We start from the raw sequence: 17,142 nt of genomic DNA, 5'->3' as shown, positions 1-17,142 counted from the left end.
AATGGTCTTGATCCGTGGGTTCACAGTTTACTAATCATTAATCAGTCAGTAATTTCCTGCCTGTATTCAGGTTTCTTTAATGTTGAAGCAAACTGGTAAATGTACTGTTTAATAATATGAACTGTAAATAAACTTTCTTATTTATATTTGCAGGTATTTTCTTAAGGTCACAATAGTGAGGAGACTTTCAGATTTGGTAAAGGAATATGACCTCATAGTTCATCAGCTTGCCACCTACCCAGATGTTAACAACTCTATTAAAATGGAAGTGGGCATTGAGGACTGCCTGCACATTGAGTTTGAATACAACAAATCAAAGTAAGTGCATTTTCTGTCCTGTGGCTTACTCATCACATAAGATGGTTGGTTGAGGCTGACTGTAATGAACGTACCTACTGAAGGGGGATGCCTGCTCATCAGCTGCAGTCCACTCATTGCCTGTTTGGGGAGCAGTAGCAGCATCTGCAATGTATTCATTGTCAGTTTGGGGGGAGCTCACAGCACTTAGTGTGCTCACTGCGTGGTAAGAAGGCTCACAACACCTGCAGTGTATTCACTGCTTCTTGGGAGGGGTCACAGCACCTGTAGTGTACTCACTGCCTGTTGGGAAGGCTCACAACACCTACAGTGTATTCACTGCTTCTTGGGAGGAATCACAGCACTTGCAGTGTACTTATTGCCTGTTGGGAGTGGTCACAGCACCTGCAGTATACTCACTGACGAGAGAGCCTGACAGTGCCTGCAATGTACTCACTGCCTGCTGGGGACATCACAGTACCTGCAGTGTACTCACTGCTTGTTGCAGGGGGGCTCACAGCACCTGCAGCATGCTCACTGCCTGTTGGGGAAGGGCTTACAGTACCTGCAGTGTACTCGCTGCCTGTTGGGAGGAGACACAGCACCTGCAGCGTACTGCCTGCCTGTTGGGAGGGGCTCAAGAGTGCCTGCAGCATAATCACTGCCTGTTGGGAGGGGTCACATCACCTGCAATGTAGTCAGCATCTGTGGGAGGGGTCGTTGTGTGTGCAGGACACCCCTTATCTATCAGAGAGATCTCAGCAGCTGCAGTGCACTCACTCCTCTTTGAAAGAAATAATAGCAGCTGCAGTATACGCATTGCCTGTGGGATGAATCACACCAGCTACAGTGTATCCACAGCCTGTAGACAGGGTGGCACAGCCTGTATGTGTCAGGGGGAGGTCATAGAAACTTCACTGTATTCAAATCTTGTGTGAGTGCTCAAAAGATATGCATGTGTACCGTGTGTGTAGGGAGAGCTACAGTATTTGCTGTAGGAAAGAGTACTGTAGCATGCACTATTGAAACACTGTACCTGTGGTTCACTTGTTTCTGGGGGTGGGGGTATGACACATGCAATATATACTGCATCCTGCTAGAGTACAGTGCATGCTACCTTTTTGGGAGGGTCCACAGTAACTTTGTGTACCTACTGCCATTGGGGAAGAGAGGTTACTGCACTCTTTTTCTGCAAAGGAAGTTCCTCAGTACTTTCTTTGGATTTATAGGAGTTTCAAGGGTGTTTTAGTTTAATGATCCTATATGTCCTGTCAATGCCCATCCTCATGCGTTACCTCCTTTGTAATGGAAGGAGAGACCATTTAGAGCACCCTTCAAGTCATCTAGATTTTAGCTTGAAGGATTATATTGAATCACATTACTTAACATGGTGAGAAAGGTTATCTCAGGGAATAGGAGGTGCACTGGGTGATGAATCTGTGTCTTCATCGCATTCTGTTTATCTGCTGATGAAGATTCAGGTCTATAGTTCTAGTGTTAGCTGAGCTGTTTGATTTTAGTGCAGGAGGCCAAGGACTACCAGAGTCTTGATGAAGTGGTAAGAAAGGTACAGATCACCCCTCAGGAGTCTGTAAGGCACAGTACAGTGACAGAGCTTTCAGTCACTCTTGGTAACTGGGGTTCTTTGTACCAGAGATCTTTTAAGACCATGAGGGGCTTTTTGAGTTGTTGACATATCATAAGAGATGCATACCAAATAGAGATTTGTAATCTATAATGGGAATGACCATCGCTGAATATAGGGAGGTGATAACATGTTTGTGTTTACATGAAATGCCTTTGACTAATAGTTACATTAAGTAAAAGGATTTCCTGATGACACTTGTCATGTCATGATCAAAGTAGACAGAATGGTCAACCCAAATGCACAGGTCCCTGACTAAATGTTTGAATTGTAAGGGTGTGTTTTCTGTACGGTACATTGTGGTAACATTCATTTTCTGAACAAAACAGTGTTATACTTTTTAGGCTTCAATTTGTCCATTTAATTAGTGCCTTTAAGGAAAGGGAGTACAATGTCTCCTTCATGTAGGGGGTTGTCAACAGTACCTGTTCAGTGCCCATGATACAGATGATGGACGAGGCAGCATGTCTCCTTCATGTAGGGGATTGTCAACAGTACCTGTTTAGTGCCCGTGATACAGATGATGGACGAGGCAGCATGCCATAAGGTAGCTGAGGGGCTGCCTCATTGTAATTGGTGCGTTGAACAGTACTGTACTGGTACTGCACCCTGCAGTGAATTTGCCACCTTTAGAGGTGGGCCCATGGTTTATGTTGTGTACTTGATTCTTTTGGAAAGGTCACATTCCTTCTACGAACAATGAGAGCAGTAAGTCCACCTGAGGTTAATTCACTGCCTACAGAATAAGAGTCACTGTACCTGCATCTTATTTGCTGCAGGTAGAGCAGGAGTACCACTGTTACACCTTACTTAATGTTATACTCTGTGCCTGTTGGGAGGGGTCTACAATTCCTTTAGTTTGCTTTAATGGCTGTGGATAGTGTCAGAGTACCTGCAGTCTGTTTACTGTCTGTATAGGGGGGGGGGGGGTCCAGAATTCCTGTAGAGTATTTCATGCCTGTGGCAGATGTTAGTGTCTGCATTGTATTTGATATCGATGGGGAATAGTCAGTCCATAGTTCCTGTAGCTTGTTTAGCGGCTGTGAAAGGGATCAGTGTGTATTTTGATGCCTGTGGGGGGAAGAATCCACAGTTTCTGAATGTTTTATTTTGAATTTGTTAACTGTGGTAACCTATTGGACCTATTTTAGTCTCAGCCTGGGGAGTATATCTATGGGAAGTGTCATAGTATACACTCATTTCACTTAGTCTGCTGAGCAGTGTCCACACCACTTGTAGTATATTTGGTGCCTGTGGAAGCATCAAAGTATCTGCACTTCATTCACTTCCTTGAGGACAATGTCCACAAGTCCTGCAATTTACTCAGCAGCTGTGAAAGGGGTCAGAATATCTGTTGTCTGAGGGATACACAGTTCCCTTACGTAACTGTAGAGATCCTTGTAATAGTTAAGATGACCTTGTTTGAAGAGACAGACAAGTAGTTTATTAGAACTCAAGTTACTGACATGACTTTTTAAACAGCACATACAGCCCTAGAGGTTGTACTTTAATAATAGTTGCTGGAAGTTTCATTTCCTGAGGAATGTGAAGTCATTATGAATAGTTTTGAGGTTTAATTAACAAATGATCTGATGTTGTCAATCATTATTCATTCTTGACGAATGGGACTCTGTTCCGATCCCTCAGAACCGGCTCAGCCATTATACAGCTCGTGCCAGCCAAAAAAACTCTCGTGCTAAGATCTGCCCCTCTCTCCATTACCACAGATCTCGTTTGCTGCTCTGATAAGATGCATCAGCCGATGCTCTCCAGCTAAGTGCTTTAATTTGTTCTATTTTTTTCCTGGTTTTCTATGTATACCTTCTCCATTTTATAGAGCAGTTTATTTGCTTCTGTATCGTATTATCTAGTGTGGTGTGTTTGCGTCCAGGTCATCTCTACCCTTGTTACCTTTTGGTAGTATTATTACCATCGTTGGTAATTTTTTTTTCCTTCCCCTCCTTCCTTTTACCTCTCGGTAATCTCTTCGTACCATTGGTGGTATTTTCTTTCTGATTACCTTTATAGGTATTTTTCCCGACCATTGTTGGTAGTTTTTTCTTCTTTCCTGTCCTCTGAGTGTGGGATTCCTTTAAAATGGCAGAGAAGTAAAAAGGCACATTTGGGTTTAAGCCATGCCAGGATTGTGGAAGACAGATGCCCACCTCTGACAGGCATCTTTTCTGTGTATATTGCTTGGATGTGCCTCATCTAGACTCTTAACTGTAAGCTCTGTCAAGGCTTTAGTTCTAGAACCATGGCAGAGTGACGAAATGACCATATTTTAAAGCGGTTATTAAAATCCTACTATGAAGAAGCCTTTTCTAAGACGGCCCTCCAAAATTGAACCAAAAGAAAAGTCATTCAGTGCCAAGCTCACCATTGGCATCGGACTCCAAAAGGCACAAGTCTCAGGCTCCATCAGCCTCTTTGGAACGGTACCAAAACTTGTAAAACTGCCTTTGGCACCAACAGTTACAACCCCCTCAGTACCGACCGTTTCTGCACAGATCTTGACTATCTTGCCACTAACGGTGTTGTCAGCACAGACTTTGACAGTATCGGCACTGACAGTTTTGTTGGCACCTGCCACTACAACCTCCCACTAATTTCCAACTTCGCCATCTGCTCCCCAGCAGACGTGCCGAAGATCAAAGTATTTCTCCCTCCCAGAACAAGATACTCACCCTCCATAGAACCCTATTTGGGTCAACTTCCCAGTCCATTGGTGGATAGGTCTGAGTCTCCCACGGGGATGTCGGTCTGTTCAACCAGAAGCCTTTCCGAGATAGATGTGGTGAGATTAGTGGTTCAGCTTTTAGCAGCAAGGGGTCTTCCCACATTAGTTCAGACATCCCTCTCTCTTGCAGCTGAGGTTTATTCTCCCAGGGCTCCCACTTATAGTCCTCCTCCAACCTCCCTTTTGGGTTCGGAGCCCAACACTTACTCCAGTTCCAGCTGCTATGATGCCGACAGAAGCCCCTTCTTCAGTACCAGAATTGGCTCTGATGTCTTCGGCTCCCTCAGAGCTGATAGACTCAGGGGCCGTAGTTCGGCTATCCATTTGAAGGGCTTTGGTTCAGTGCTGGTTGTTTGTTCGGGGCCATCCCTGGCTCTCAGAACCCTGACAGTTTTGGACTCTTCCGCAGGTACTGTTTTGGAGGGTGGCCCTCCAGAGTGGGATGTGACCCTGGTTCCGAGGGTGTCTTTCTCAGTTCTGGGTACCCATCCCTCTTTGGCCCCCTCTTCTTCTAGTGTCTCACATATTTGTACCTTCTGGACCACAGCTGTTACCATCTCTCATGTCTGGACAGCGGGCACCAAAGTGGCAGGATTTCCCTATTCAGGGCCTCTCTTCTTTGGAGTCTTCCTTAGAGATTCTCACTGAGGAACTACCCCGTAAGAAGACTTGCAAGAGGAAGCATCTAGATTCTCCAGAAGAATCCATCATGGAAGACACAGACTACTATGAAGGGGAGGGTTCCCCTGATCACCCCCTGAAGATGTCTCATTTGGAGACATCCTGGAAATCTTAAAAACAGAGGGGTGATTGGAAGTCTGATTGGAAGTCCACAAACCCATCCTCAGAGGAATGTGTTCTTGAAGGCTTTGTGCTTACCCATCTACTTGCTGAGTGACCCCATCCGCTGATGACCTTATCAAACTTATCGCACAAAGAGTGGAAGGTTTCTGATTCCATAGAGCAGATCCCCCTGAGGCCAGACAAAATTTTATCAGCCCCAGAAGACCAACCACATTGGGGGAAGGATTTAGCAGTAGATGCCATGGTGGTGGTAGCCACCAATAAGGAGAGTTCCACTGTCCACCCTCCTAACACAGAGTCTCAGACGATGGACAGGTTTGGGAAGCGCATCTTTGCGTTATCGGCTTTCGCTCTTAGGTTGTTGAATTTCATGGCACACTTTACTAGACTCCAAAGGGGTCTGATAAAGGAGCTCTTGGATACCCTCGCCGGAACAGCGTCCGATGAAGTGCAGGATAAAGTTGCCTTCCAGCTTGCTACCCTGGAGTCTATACCAAACTTGCCCATGCGTCTCATAGCTCATGCAGCTGAAGGAACGGGTTCAGGTCTTGCCATAAGTCATCAGACCTGGATGCGCTTGTGTGGCTTCGTGGAACTTTTCGTCTTCCTTCGTCAATGCTCCTATTGACAGATCTTCCTTGTTTGGCCCAAAGTCAGAGACACACTAGCCGAGTGAGAAAAAGATGAAAAGACCCTTTCTGCCGTGGACATTCAATTATTTTATCCTCTGCGATTATACTATAGGAATCAGAAGAGTGGAAAATGTGGCTCAAAAAGTCCAAAGGGCCATTTTAAGACACCCATAGAGAATACTCCCCTCGGGGCAGGGGGGGAGCAGCAGAAGATGCCCAACCCATGGCAGAGGATGTCCGCGAAATCAGAGCTCCAGAGATTTTTTTCTGGGCAGCCCTACCAGCACTTCTGAATGGAGGCTTGATTGCTTACCTCTAGAAGCAGTCGGGGGGGGGGGGATTTTTACTGCACCACTCAGCCTGGCTGTTGATAATTTTGGATAATTGGATGCAGAGAATTATCACCAGAGGTTATCAAATTCCCTGTACTCTTTCCAAAGATCCCAAGAAGAGTCCCCAATGTTCCACCCAATCAAGGGGACCAAGCAGCCGTAGAAATTCAGAAGCTGCTAGAAAAGAGGTCATCCAAGACGTCCCACCAGACCAAAGAGGATCCAGATTTTAATCCAGATTTTTTAGTGCTGAAAAACACAGGGGACTGGAGACCAATTTTAGATCTCAGCCTTCTGAACAATTTTGTTCAAACAAAATTCCAGATGATCACTGTCCAGTCTATCCTTCCCTTTCTAGAGGTGAAAACTCCAGAAAAGCTAGAACTTCCACTGAGTGACCTCCCAAACCTTTTGTATCAGAGGCACATGGGGTATATGCAAATGAACCTTATGAACATCAGGTGTTTCAGCTCAATGGCAATACTGAATGCCCATGACTTTTGTTGTTTTAATGGACAATTTCAGGCCAATAAAGCCAAACCCCACTAGCTGTGGATATGCATATTTCGGCCTTCTTTTTGTTGTTCATTGTTTTAGTTTGTTTGGGATATTTTTGCAGTGACCCTAATGATAATGGACATCAGCTGGGTATAACAGCCCTGTGTTTCGAATGCTTAACCAAACGCACTGCTTGTGCTATGCTGACGAGGTCATAAGGCCGAAATATGCATATCCACAGCTAGTGGGGTTTGGCTTTATTAGCCTGAAATTGTCCATTAAAACGACGAAACAAGTCATGGGTATTCAGAATTGCTGTTGAGCTGAAACACATGATGTTCATAAGGTTCATTTGCATATATCCCATGTGCCTCTGATACAAGAGGTTTGGGAGGTCACTCAGTGGAAGTTCTAGCTTTGCTGGAGTTTTCATTTTTGTTTTTACTGATTGTTTAAGTGACCTTCTCACTCATGGTTTTAGATGTTCATCATGTTACACTGCTGCAGTCATTACACTTGGGTTATCCTGCCGTTAGGCAGTCCTGCAGTCGGCCAGAGTTCCGAAGTCTTGGTCAGCAGTCGGTTGCTGTCGCCTCCTCCTTGACGTCAGTGCGACAGGGGTATATAAGATGCAGCCAACACCATTTTCTTCAGTCTTTCTTGCCGCACAGTGCCCGAAGCAGAAGCAGTTCGCAAGTGCTGGTCGGCCGACTCCTGAGATTTTCATTCCGAATCCAGAACCGAAGTCTTCTAAAAAAGCTAAGTACCCCGTTGGGGAAACTTTTTCTTGCCTCAGACCGATGTCAGTAAAAGTTAACTGTATTTCTTGTGAGAAGCAAATACCTCATAAGGATTTCCACTCCTATTGTATTCCATGCCTTTTATCCTGTTTGGGATATTTTTGCAGTGACCCTAATGATAATGGACATCAGCTGGGTATAACAGCCCTGTGTTTCGAATGCTTAACCAAATGCACTGCTTGTGCTATGCTGACGAGGTCATAAGGCCGAAATATGCATATCCACAGCTAGTGGGGTTTGGCTTTATTAGCCTGAAATTGTCCATTAAAACGACGAAACAAGTCATGGGTATTCAGAATTGCTGTTGAGCTGAAACACATGATGTTCATAAGGTTCATTTGCATATATCCCATGTGCCTCTGATACAAGAGGTTTGGGAGGTCACTCAGTGGAAGTTCTAGCTTTGCTGGAGTTTTCATTTTTGTTTTTACTGATTGGTTTTTAAGTGACCTTCTCACTCATGGTTTTAGATGTTCATCATGTTACACTGCTGCAGTCATTACACTTGGGTTATCCTGCCGTTAGGCAGTCCTGCAGTCGGCCAGAGTTCCGAAGTCTTGGTCTGCAGTCGGTTGCTGTCGCCTCCTCCTTGACGTCAGTGCGACAGGGGTATATAAGATGCAGCCAACACCATTTTCTTCAGTCTTTCTTGCCGCACAGTGCCCGAAGCAGAAGCAGTTCGCAAGTGCTGGTCGGCCGACTCCTGAGATTTTCATTCCGAATCCAGAACCGAAGTCTTCTAAAAAAGCTAAGTACCCCGTTGGGGAAACTTTTTCTTGCCTCAGACTGATGTCAGTAAAAGTTAACTGTATTTCTTGTGAGAAGCAAATACCTCATAAGGATTTCCACTCCTATTGTATTCCATGCCTAGGCCCTGACCACAACGTCACTGGTTGTCGGTTTTGTGCTAGGTTTAACAAGCGCACTATTAAACATCGGTTTGATTTTGCCCGACATTATTTTGGTAGAAAATTCAATTATACCATGCCGTCGGAATTTCCGACGACCGCAATGCATAAAAAGCACAAGGACAAGGACAGGCATCCGAGGCCTAAAACGGACGACGAGGCCTCTTCTAGGCCAGTCGCCAGTTCTCCGGTTTTCAGCGAGTCGCCTACACAGCCCCTGACGACCGCTTCCACAGAACCACAGACTGCCTCCGACTCCCACGTGGAGCTGGCTGGGCCTTCGGACGTACTAGGCCTTTAGTTTACCGATCCTAAACCTACAGCGGAAACCGAAGTAGCTGAGCATTCCACAGCTACAGAGGGTGTTTTCAGACCTACCCAGTTAACTATTAAACCCTCTGTTAAGTCTAAGCCCCCCTTAAAAGCAAAGAAACAGACACAACTCTCTCCAGGACAGGTTTCCATGCCTAAGAAACAGATGCTAAAAATGGCCGAGGACCTGATCACTCTGATCAGGGGGTCCCATCCCCCTCCTGATAAAAGGCCCAGGCAGGATGCAGGCTATGAATCTTCTGACCAGATGTCCCTCTTCTCTGACTCTTCCTCAGACCTAGGATATTCTTTACCCCCCCTTGTGAGGATTTTGATGCTGAGGAATCCAATTCCATCAGCCTCTCCGCCTGAGGATTACTCCTTTGGGGGAGACCTTACATACCATGAGAGAGCATTTCCATTGGGAAGGCCAGGATTACTCAGAATCCAAGAAAAGACTCAGAGACTTCCTTTTATTACCCCAACACAGGCCCCTTGCTATTCCACCAGTTTTAGACATTGTGAATGGTGTGTACACTGAATCCAGTTTGAACCCAGACTCCTTACCCCCAGCCCCAGTTAAATCTGATAGATATTACAGAGTCCCTGACTCTCTCAAATTTCTGTACAAAAGCCCTGTTGCTGACCCTGAAACTATTTCTCAGGGACCCAAAGGGATTAAAGCCTCATCAGCAAAAAAACCCAGTCCCCTCTGACAGAGATTCCAGAGCATTAGGCAGATTGGGAAAGAAGGTTTATACATCTGCAACTTTAGCAATGAGAGCCTTGAATTGCCAGTTTCACATGCTAAAATATCAGCAATTTTTGATGTCTCAGTTGAAACAAAAGATGCTACCAGAATCAGATCCTCCTAACTTAAAAGAAATGCAGGATTTATTGCATGCAGCTGAACAAGTGGGAAAACATGCTTTGCAATGTGGGTTTGATTCCTTAGAGGCCTCCTGTAGAGCAGCAGTTACAGGCTGTCATTAGAAGGCATGCTTGGTTAAAAGAACTTACGTTATCAGATCATGTTAAGGTCAAATTATTGGATGCACCTTTGCAGCGGGATGTGCTGTTTGGAGTTAAGGCAGAGGAGGAATTAAAGAAGATGGAGGATAAGGCAAAATCTATGCAAACGGTGAAAGATTTCTTACAGGTTCAGCCTCCTCATTTTAGCAGAAATTGGCCAACAAAGAATTGGTCCTTTCCAGTCACAGATAGACTTCAAAGGGACAGATACATATGTCCAAGAGGTAGAGGTCAGACACAAGGCCCTTTCAGGCCTCGACAATGGGGCACACCAGGCCAGAAAGAAGGGGAAGACAGGCCTCAAACCTTATAAAAAAACAGCCTCAATGACTTTCCACTACAGCTGCCAAACAGCTCTCTCTTGGCAGCCCCCTTAGGAGGAAAACTGACACTTTTCTATCAAAACTGGCATTGCATCACCAAAGACAAATGGGTTCTCAACATCGTATCTCAAGGTTACAGGTTACATTTCCACACCTTGCCAAGGTTAAAAGGAATGCCAAATCTGCCACCAAATCAAGGGGCAGAGGCTCAAAAACAAATTACAGCACTCATGGACATGAGAGCTATTCAAAAGGTACCACCACAAGGACAAGGATTTTACTCGAGACTCTTTCTGGTTCCCAGAAAAGACAAAGCCTGGAGACCCATTCTGGACCTTTCTACACTAAACACTTACCTGGATGTTCTGAAATTCAAGATGTTGACACTACAGCCGCTTCTTCCCATGCTGGGCAAGAAAGCTTGACTCGTGACTTTGGACCTCAAAGAGGCATACCTGCATGTCCCTATCAGACAAAATTGCAGAAGATACCTCAGATTTCTTGCTGGTTAATTCTCTGCACTGCCCTTTGGCTTATCTACTGCGCCCAGGGTCTTCACAAAGTGCCTGGCACCAGTAATTGCATTTTGCAGGCAAAAAGGAATTCAAATTTACCCATACCTGGACAACTGCCTGATTCAAGCAGAGAGCAAAGACATTCTACTAAAACATCTGGCGTACGTAAAAAAGTTAAGTTGCCTGAGGTACACAGTAAACGAAAAGAAATCAAAATTAGTGCCCTCACTACAGATAATATTCCTGGGTACCAGCTTGAACACAACTGCCCAGATGGCTTATCTCACACCAGACAAGCAAGGACAACTGACTCAATATTTTCAATTAATGGCAACAAAGACCCAACTCCCTGCAAGAAACATTCTACAGGCCTTGGGCTACATGGCATCTTGTATACTACTAATTCCATATGCCAGACTGCATATGAGGAAACTACAATGGTACCCAAAGAGCGTATGGTCTCAACACTGTCACAGTTTGGAAAGTTATACCACTAATTCCTTGCCTACAACAGGAGTTTCGATGGTGGGCACAAGCTTGTCACTTCAACAAGGGACAGCCTTTCACTCAACCAGACACTGACAACAGATGCATCGGATTACGCCTGGGGAACACACATGGCAGGAAAATGTATCCAGGGCGAGTGGCCCACAGAGCAAAGACATCTCCACATCAATCAAAAAGAGATGCTGGCTGTACAAAATGCTATTATAGCTTTCAAGGACCTACTGCATCCAGGACAATTACTACTAAAGACAGACAACACCACAGTTATATGGTACATAAACAAGCAAGGGGGCACACACTCCTACCCCCTCTGCAGACAAGCCATGACCTTGTAGAACACAGCTCTAAGCTACTAAGTTCATCTGCAAGCACAATTCCCGCCAGGAGAGAAAAACACACTGGCAGACGACTTAAGCAGAAACATTATGGACCCACACGAATGGGAACTAAACCCACAAATATTCAGAATGATAACACAAAAATGGGGGAGCCCGGACATAGATCTGTTTGCCACCACAAAGAACTGCCAATTTACAGAAATTCTGCACAAGGAGCTACCATCCACAAGCGTGGAAAGTGGATGCCCTCTCATTCCGCTGGAAAAAACTACAAGTATACGCTTTCCCACCTTTACCTCTCCTTCCAAAGGTACTCAAAGCCAGGCAGGAAGAGCCAAAAATGATCCTGATTGCACCAGACTGGCCACGCCAGCACTGGTACCCAATCCTAAAGAACTTAACACAAGAACCACCCTGGATTTTACCACAAATTCCACAGTTGCTGACACAGTACAACAATCGGATACTTCACAGCCAGCTAAAGACCTTAAACCTAGTTGCATGGAAAATTCCTTAGTCAAGCAAGCATTGCCTCTCTCCAAAGCTGTTATGGATGTCATTCTGGAGGCCAGAAGGCCTAGCACCAGGAAAGCATACTCGGACAAATGGAAGAGATTCTGTGCCTGGAACCAAGCGCACAACCTTGACCTTCTAGTCCCAAACATTCCTCAGATACTGCAATACTTAACTGAGATGCTGGACAAGGGCCTCTCTTTTTCATCCATCAAGATCCACGCCGCAGCTATCTCTGCTCATTACAACACGGATCCACCAATTTTTTCTAATCCTTTGCTCAAACAATACCTCAGAGGGGCTAAAAACATAAGACCGCCCCGTAGAGCACCTCCTTGGGGCCTCAACTTTGTTTTGGAAAAATTAACGTTACCTCCTTTTGAGCCAGCTAATACAGCAGAAATAAAATACACCTCTTGGAAAACTGCTCTGCTACTGGCAATAACATCAGGACGAAGAGTTTCAGAATTACAGGCACTAATGGCAGTGGAACCTTTCCTCATCTTCCACCAGGACAGGGTGTCCTTAAGAACTAACCCTATGTTTATGCCAAAGGTGGTATCAAGTGTGGCTCTAAACCAAACTATTCACTTGCCAAATTTTTATCCAAAACCAGCATTCTTTGGACATTCACAGGCAGTTACGCTTCTACTTGGACAAAACCAAAGCTTTCAGAAAATCTGAGCAATTATTGGTAGCATACGCTGCAGGAGCACAGGGAAAAGCCATTTCAAAGCAGACTATTTCAAAATAGATAGGACACTGTATATGTTTCTGCTACACCCACCATGGGAAACCTGTACCTAGCAGCATTAGATCTCACTCCACCAGGGCAACAGCCACTTCAACTGCCTACCTCAGAGGAGTACCTACCAAGGATATTTTGGAAGCAGCAACATTGAGTTCTGTGCATACCTTCGCCAAACATTACCATTTGCCTTTATACTCCAAATCCAGAGCAGGCTTTGCCACTGCTGTACTGCAGGACCTTGTAGCCACCCCTAATGCCTTATAGATCCAGCCTCCCTACCTCAGCTTTGGGATTACACCCAAGTGTAATGACTACAGCAGTGTAACACGATGAACAAAAAAAATACTCTTGTTTTCCATACTTTCCCAATAGTTTGTTCCAGTGATCAGATTTGCTGATCCCTGGGCTTTGTCTTGGTTCCTGTGTTTCTCCATTTTCCTTGTTTGGTCAAGGGGTAGTTTCTTTACTCACTAGTGGGAGTAGGGAGTACTGAGCTGCCTGTTTGTCCTCAGAGGAGTGGTTTAAGGCAGTAACTTGTAGTTTATTGGCCATTTTGGGTCATTTCCTGTCTTTTCCAGCCCCCTGCTATAAAGCACGCTTTTAGCGCATTAGCGATTTAGCGGAGCTGCTACGTTGCACACTAGGGCAGCCGGTTAAGCAGGTTTAAACTATTCGGCTACCTAAAGTCCACTCTTCAAATTTTCCTTTAAAACTACCTTCCTCGAACTATACTACTGATCTAATCAGTATCCTATAACTAAAAGATCATCTCTACTTGACTCCAAGTAGACTATTCTCTATCTGTTAAACCTAGCACTTGCTCCTACAGTACTTATTACCTTGATACGGCACTCTTATAGATAGCACCCCAAAAGGCAAACCCCATTTCTCGGTCACCCACGTCCCCGGAAACTCTTTTAAAGTTTTTTGTCTAGTCCTTCTAGCATGTCGAGGATCAGTTACTAGTGTCCTCTCCTGCTCAGCTGGTGAACCTGGGAATATTGAGGCAATGTTACAATTGCCTCATGTACACAGACAACCCTCTCCTCCTCCCACAAAACACAAATACATGCGAGAGATGCAACTATACGGCCAAACTGGAGGCTGAGCTCTCTCAACATAGGACTGGCAAGACCAGTCAGGAGAAGGTTACCACACACACTATAGACCCAGTCTCACATAGTACCATCACAACCTCAAATCATACACATAAACACACAAAGACATACTCGGAGGCTCTGATCAAAAATCTACCAAAACAGCAGAGGCCACCAAAGCAGACACCCAAACATCCACCACCTCAGAACACAACACCTGCAACACATAGACTTCACAGTCAGAGTGTCAAAAAGTCACAGCCCTTAAGGCCAAACGCAATGCCAGACACACTAGTCATTGGTGACTCCATAGTCAGACACACTGACGCCCCGCTCACCAGACTGAGTAAGGAGAAGGTCACAGTAAGCTGCCTGTCGGGCGCTAGAATCCGCCACATAACGCAAGCACTCAGGTCTCTCAACAGCAGATACAAATACGACTCAGTCATTGTCCACGCTGGTGTAAACGACCTGAGACGTACCTCCTTGGACTACATGAAAAGAGACATTGAGGTGCTCTCTGACCCTGACCTTGAGCAGTATCCTACCTTCACCAAGAATGATGCCACAATACAGAGATAAGATGATCAGCTTTAACAATTGGCTTAAACTCTGGTGTCATTCAAAGGGGATCCAATGTCTGTCTGCCTGGGATGACATGCTGGACAAGCCATGCTGCTTCTATAGGGCGGCTTGCACCTGTCACCCCTAGGCTTCCGGATATTGGCAAAGGCTCTTGCCACCCCCATAGTGCCTTTTTTAGGCAAGGCTCAAATTCTAAACCTACCACCCTAGAACACAAAAAAGGAAAAAAACTAAGGGTAATGCTGCTCAATGCCAGAAGCCTAAATCTCAAAATGCACGCACTCGAGGCCCTTCTCAGTATGGAGAACATAGATGTCTGTGCTGTGACAGAAACCTGGTTCAAGGCTCCTGAGAGCACCCCAGCACTATCAGGTTTTACCTCATATCATGCGTTCCTGCCCCAAAATCCGGACAATACCAAGAAAGGAGGGGGGGTATCCATATTCATCAAGGACACCCACACCTCAAGACTGGTGGCAACGCACAATGCATCGGAGACCATCCAGGTGCAATTAACCATAGGCAAGACTGCTCTGCAAATTGTAGCATGTTACAGGCCACCCTCACAAACTCGGGAACCTCACATGGCCTTCCTGAAAACACTAGAGGGGATAAATGTATCACCAAACACCATCATACTAGGTGACTTCAATTACCCTACTATAGACTGGGAACACTACTCAAGCCCAAACACCCTAGCCCAAAAGTTCCTGGAATTCATAAACTCAAATGCCATGGAACAACTAGTCACCATCCCCACAAGAGGAGAAAACATACTTGATCTCATCATCACGAACATGGGAGCACAATGTTCAACACCGGAAGTATACCCCTCACTGGTGAGATCAGATCACAAACATCTCACTGGAGGTCCTCATCCCACCCCCACCTGAAATAAAAAAGACCACAGTAAAGAACTTCGACTTCACACTTCTAAAGACTAGTGTGGTCTCCTTTAAGGCCCCAGCAGTGGAAAACAGTACTCAAGCCGCTGAATCACTTACAAATGCCTTCTACCAGCACCTGCAGGACTGCATGGATAAGGCAATCCCAAGCAAAACAAAGACTCTTTGTACCAAAGGCAAGCGTCCCGTCTGGTGGACCCCAGCCATAAACAAACTCTACAACAAAAGGAGGAAGCTACTACAAGATAGAGCAAAATCCTTAAAAGGTAAGACCCCTTGATCACTATAAGTAAAAACTAAGAGCTCTCATAAAATCATCCAAAGCAAATTTTGAGAGAAAAATAGCTAAAGACTCAAAAGACAATCATAAGGCCTTCTTTAGCTATGTTAGAAACCTGGGAGGAAACTCCCAGATATGCTCAGAACTAGTTCAAAATGATGTGAAGATTACTGATCCTACAGACATTGCCAACATACTGGCTGACAGGTTCAGTGCAAACTTCTCCCCTCCCCAAAGGAGAGATATCTATACCAAGCGTTGCAGCCCCCAAACATCTCCAAGCCCAAGTGAGAACTGCTCTCTCCAAAGCAAAAAACACAGCATCCATGGGACCTGATGGTGTCCCCGGCTGTGTGCTCCACGAACTCAACGAGGAACTAAACCCACAGCTAGGACAGCTGTTTAATCATAGTCTTACCTCTGGATACGCACTCCAGGAGTGGCACTGCAACTGTGGTCCCACTTCACAAAGGCGGTGCCTCCACCGACCCTGGAAATTACCAGCCCATTAGCTTGACAAGCCTTATCTGCAAAGCCATGGAGAGGATCATAATGGACCTCATAAATAAAGACATATGGAATTTGCAGACTTTGGATCCATCCCAGTTTGGCTTTGTCAAAGGCAGATCATGCCTTCTAAACTTGGTTGACTTTTTCGAAACAGTCACCAAAGCCATTGATGAGGGAAAGGCAGTCCATACAGCCTACCTCGATCTGGCAAAGGCCTTCGATACAATACCCCACTCGGGTATCATTGAAAAACTCATCAGCTTAAATGTTAACCCATACATCACAAGATGGGTTGCACCCATACATCACAAGATGGGTTCCAAACTGGCTGAGTGACAGAACCCACAGGGTCAGAGTTGCTGGCGCCATGTCAGACTCAAAGCCTGTCACAAGTGGTGTACCACAGGGCTCAGTCCTGGGCCCACTCTTGTTTGGCATCTACTTTTCCGAAGTACAAGCAAACACAGGAGGGTTATGGCTGACAAAGTTTGCAGATGACTGCAAACTGGGCGCCATAGTAGAAAACACATCTGACACAGATATCCTTCAGAAGGGTCTCACAGAAACGGATAACTGGTGCCAAAGCCATGGCCTAAAGTTAAATGCCAAAAAATGCATAGTCATACCTTCGGGAAAACAAGGTTACCCTAGCTACCAAATAGGTGGCAATCCACTGAGCACAGAAGAAGTTATCAGGGACCTGGGGACCCAGGTTGATAGTAGTCTGTCATTCGACACCCATGTAGCTAAAGTAGTTAGGAAGACCTTCTACATTGCCCACCTTATCATGAAGGGATTATCATCTAGATCAAGGAGGT

General features: G+C 45.4%; 1 protein-coding gene across 1 annotated transcript in view; it reads left to right on the top strand.

Annotated features, from left to right (window-relative positions):
- VPS26A (VPS26, retromer complex component A) overlaps positions 1-17,142 on the top strand; it is a 769,921-nt gene that overhangs the window by 519,562 nt on the left and 233,217 nt on the right. The window contains exon 5 of the mRNA XM_044056281.1: positions 154-318. Within this exon, the coding sequence (XP_043912216.1) occupies positions 154-318 (165 nt within the window). The remainder of the gene's footprint in view (positions 1-153; positions 319-17,142) is intronic.

This window comes from Protopterus annectens, chromosome 14.part0 (assembly GCF_019279795.1).
Source record: "Protopterus annectens isolate FY-2018-M chromosome 14.part0, PAN1.0, whole genome shotgun sequence".
In the NCBI taxonomy this organism is placed as follows: Eukaryota; Metazoa; Chordata; order Ceratodontiformes; family Protopteridae; genus Protopterus; species Protopterus annectens.
The sequence above is the reverse complement of the archived record's forward strand: the minus strand, read 5'-3'. Positions and strand labels throughout refer to the sequence as shown.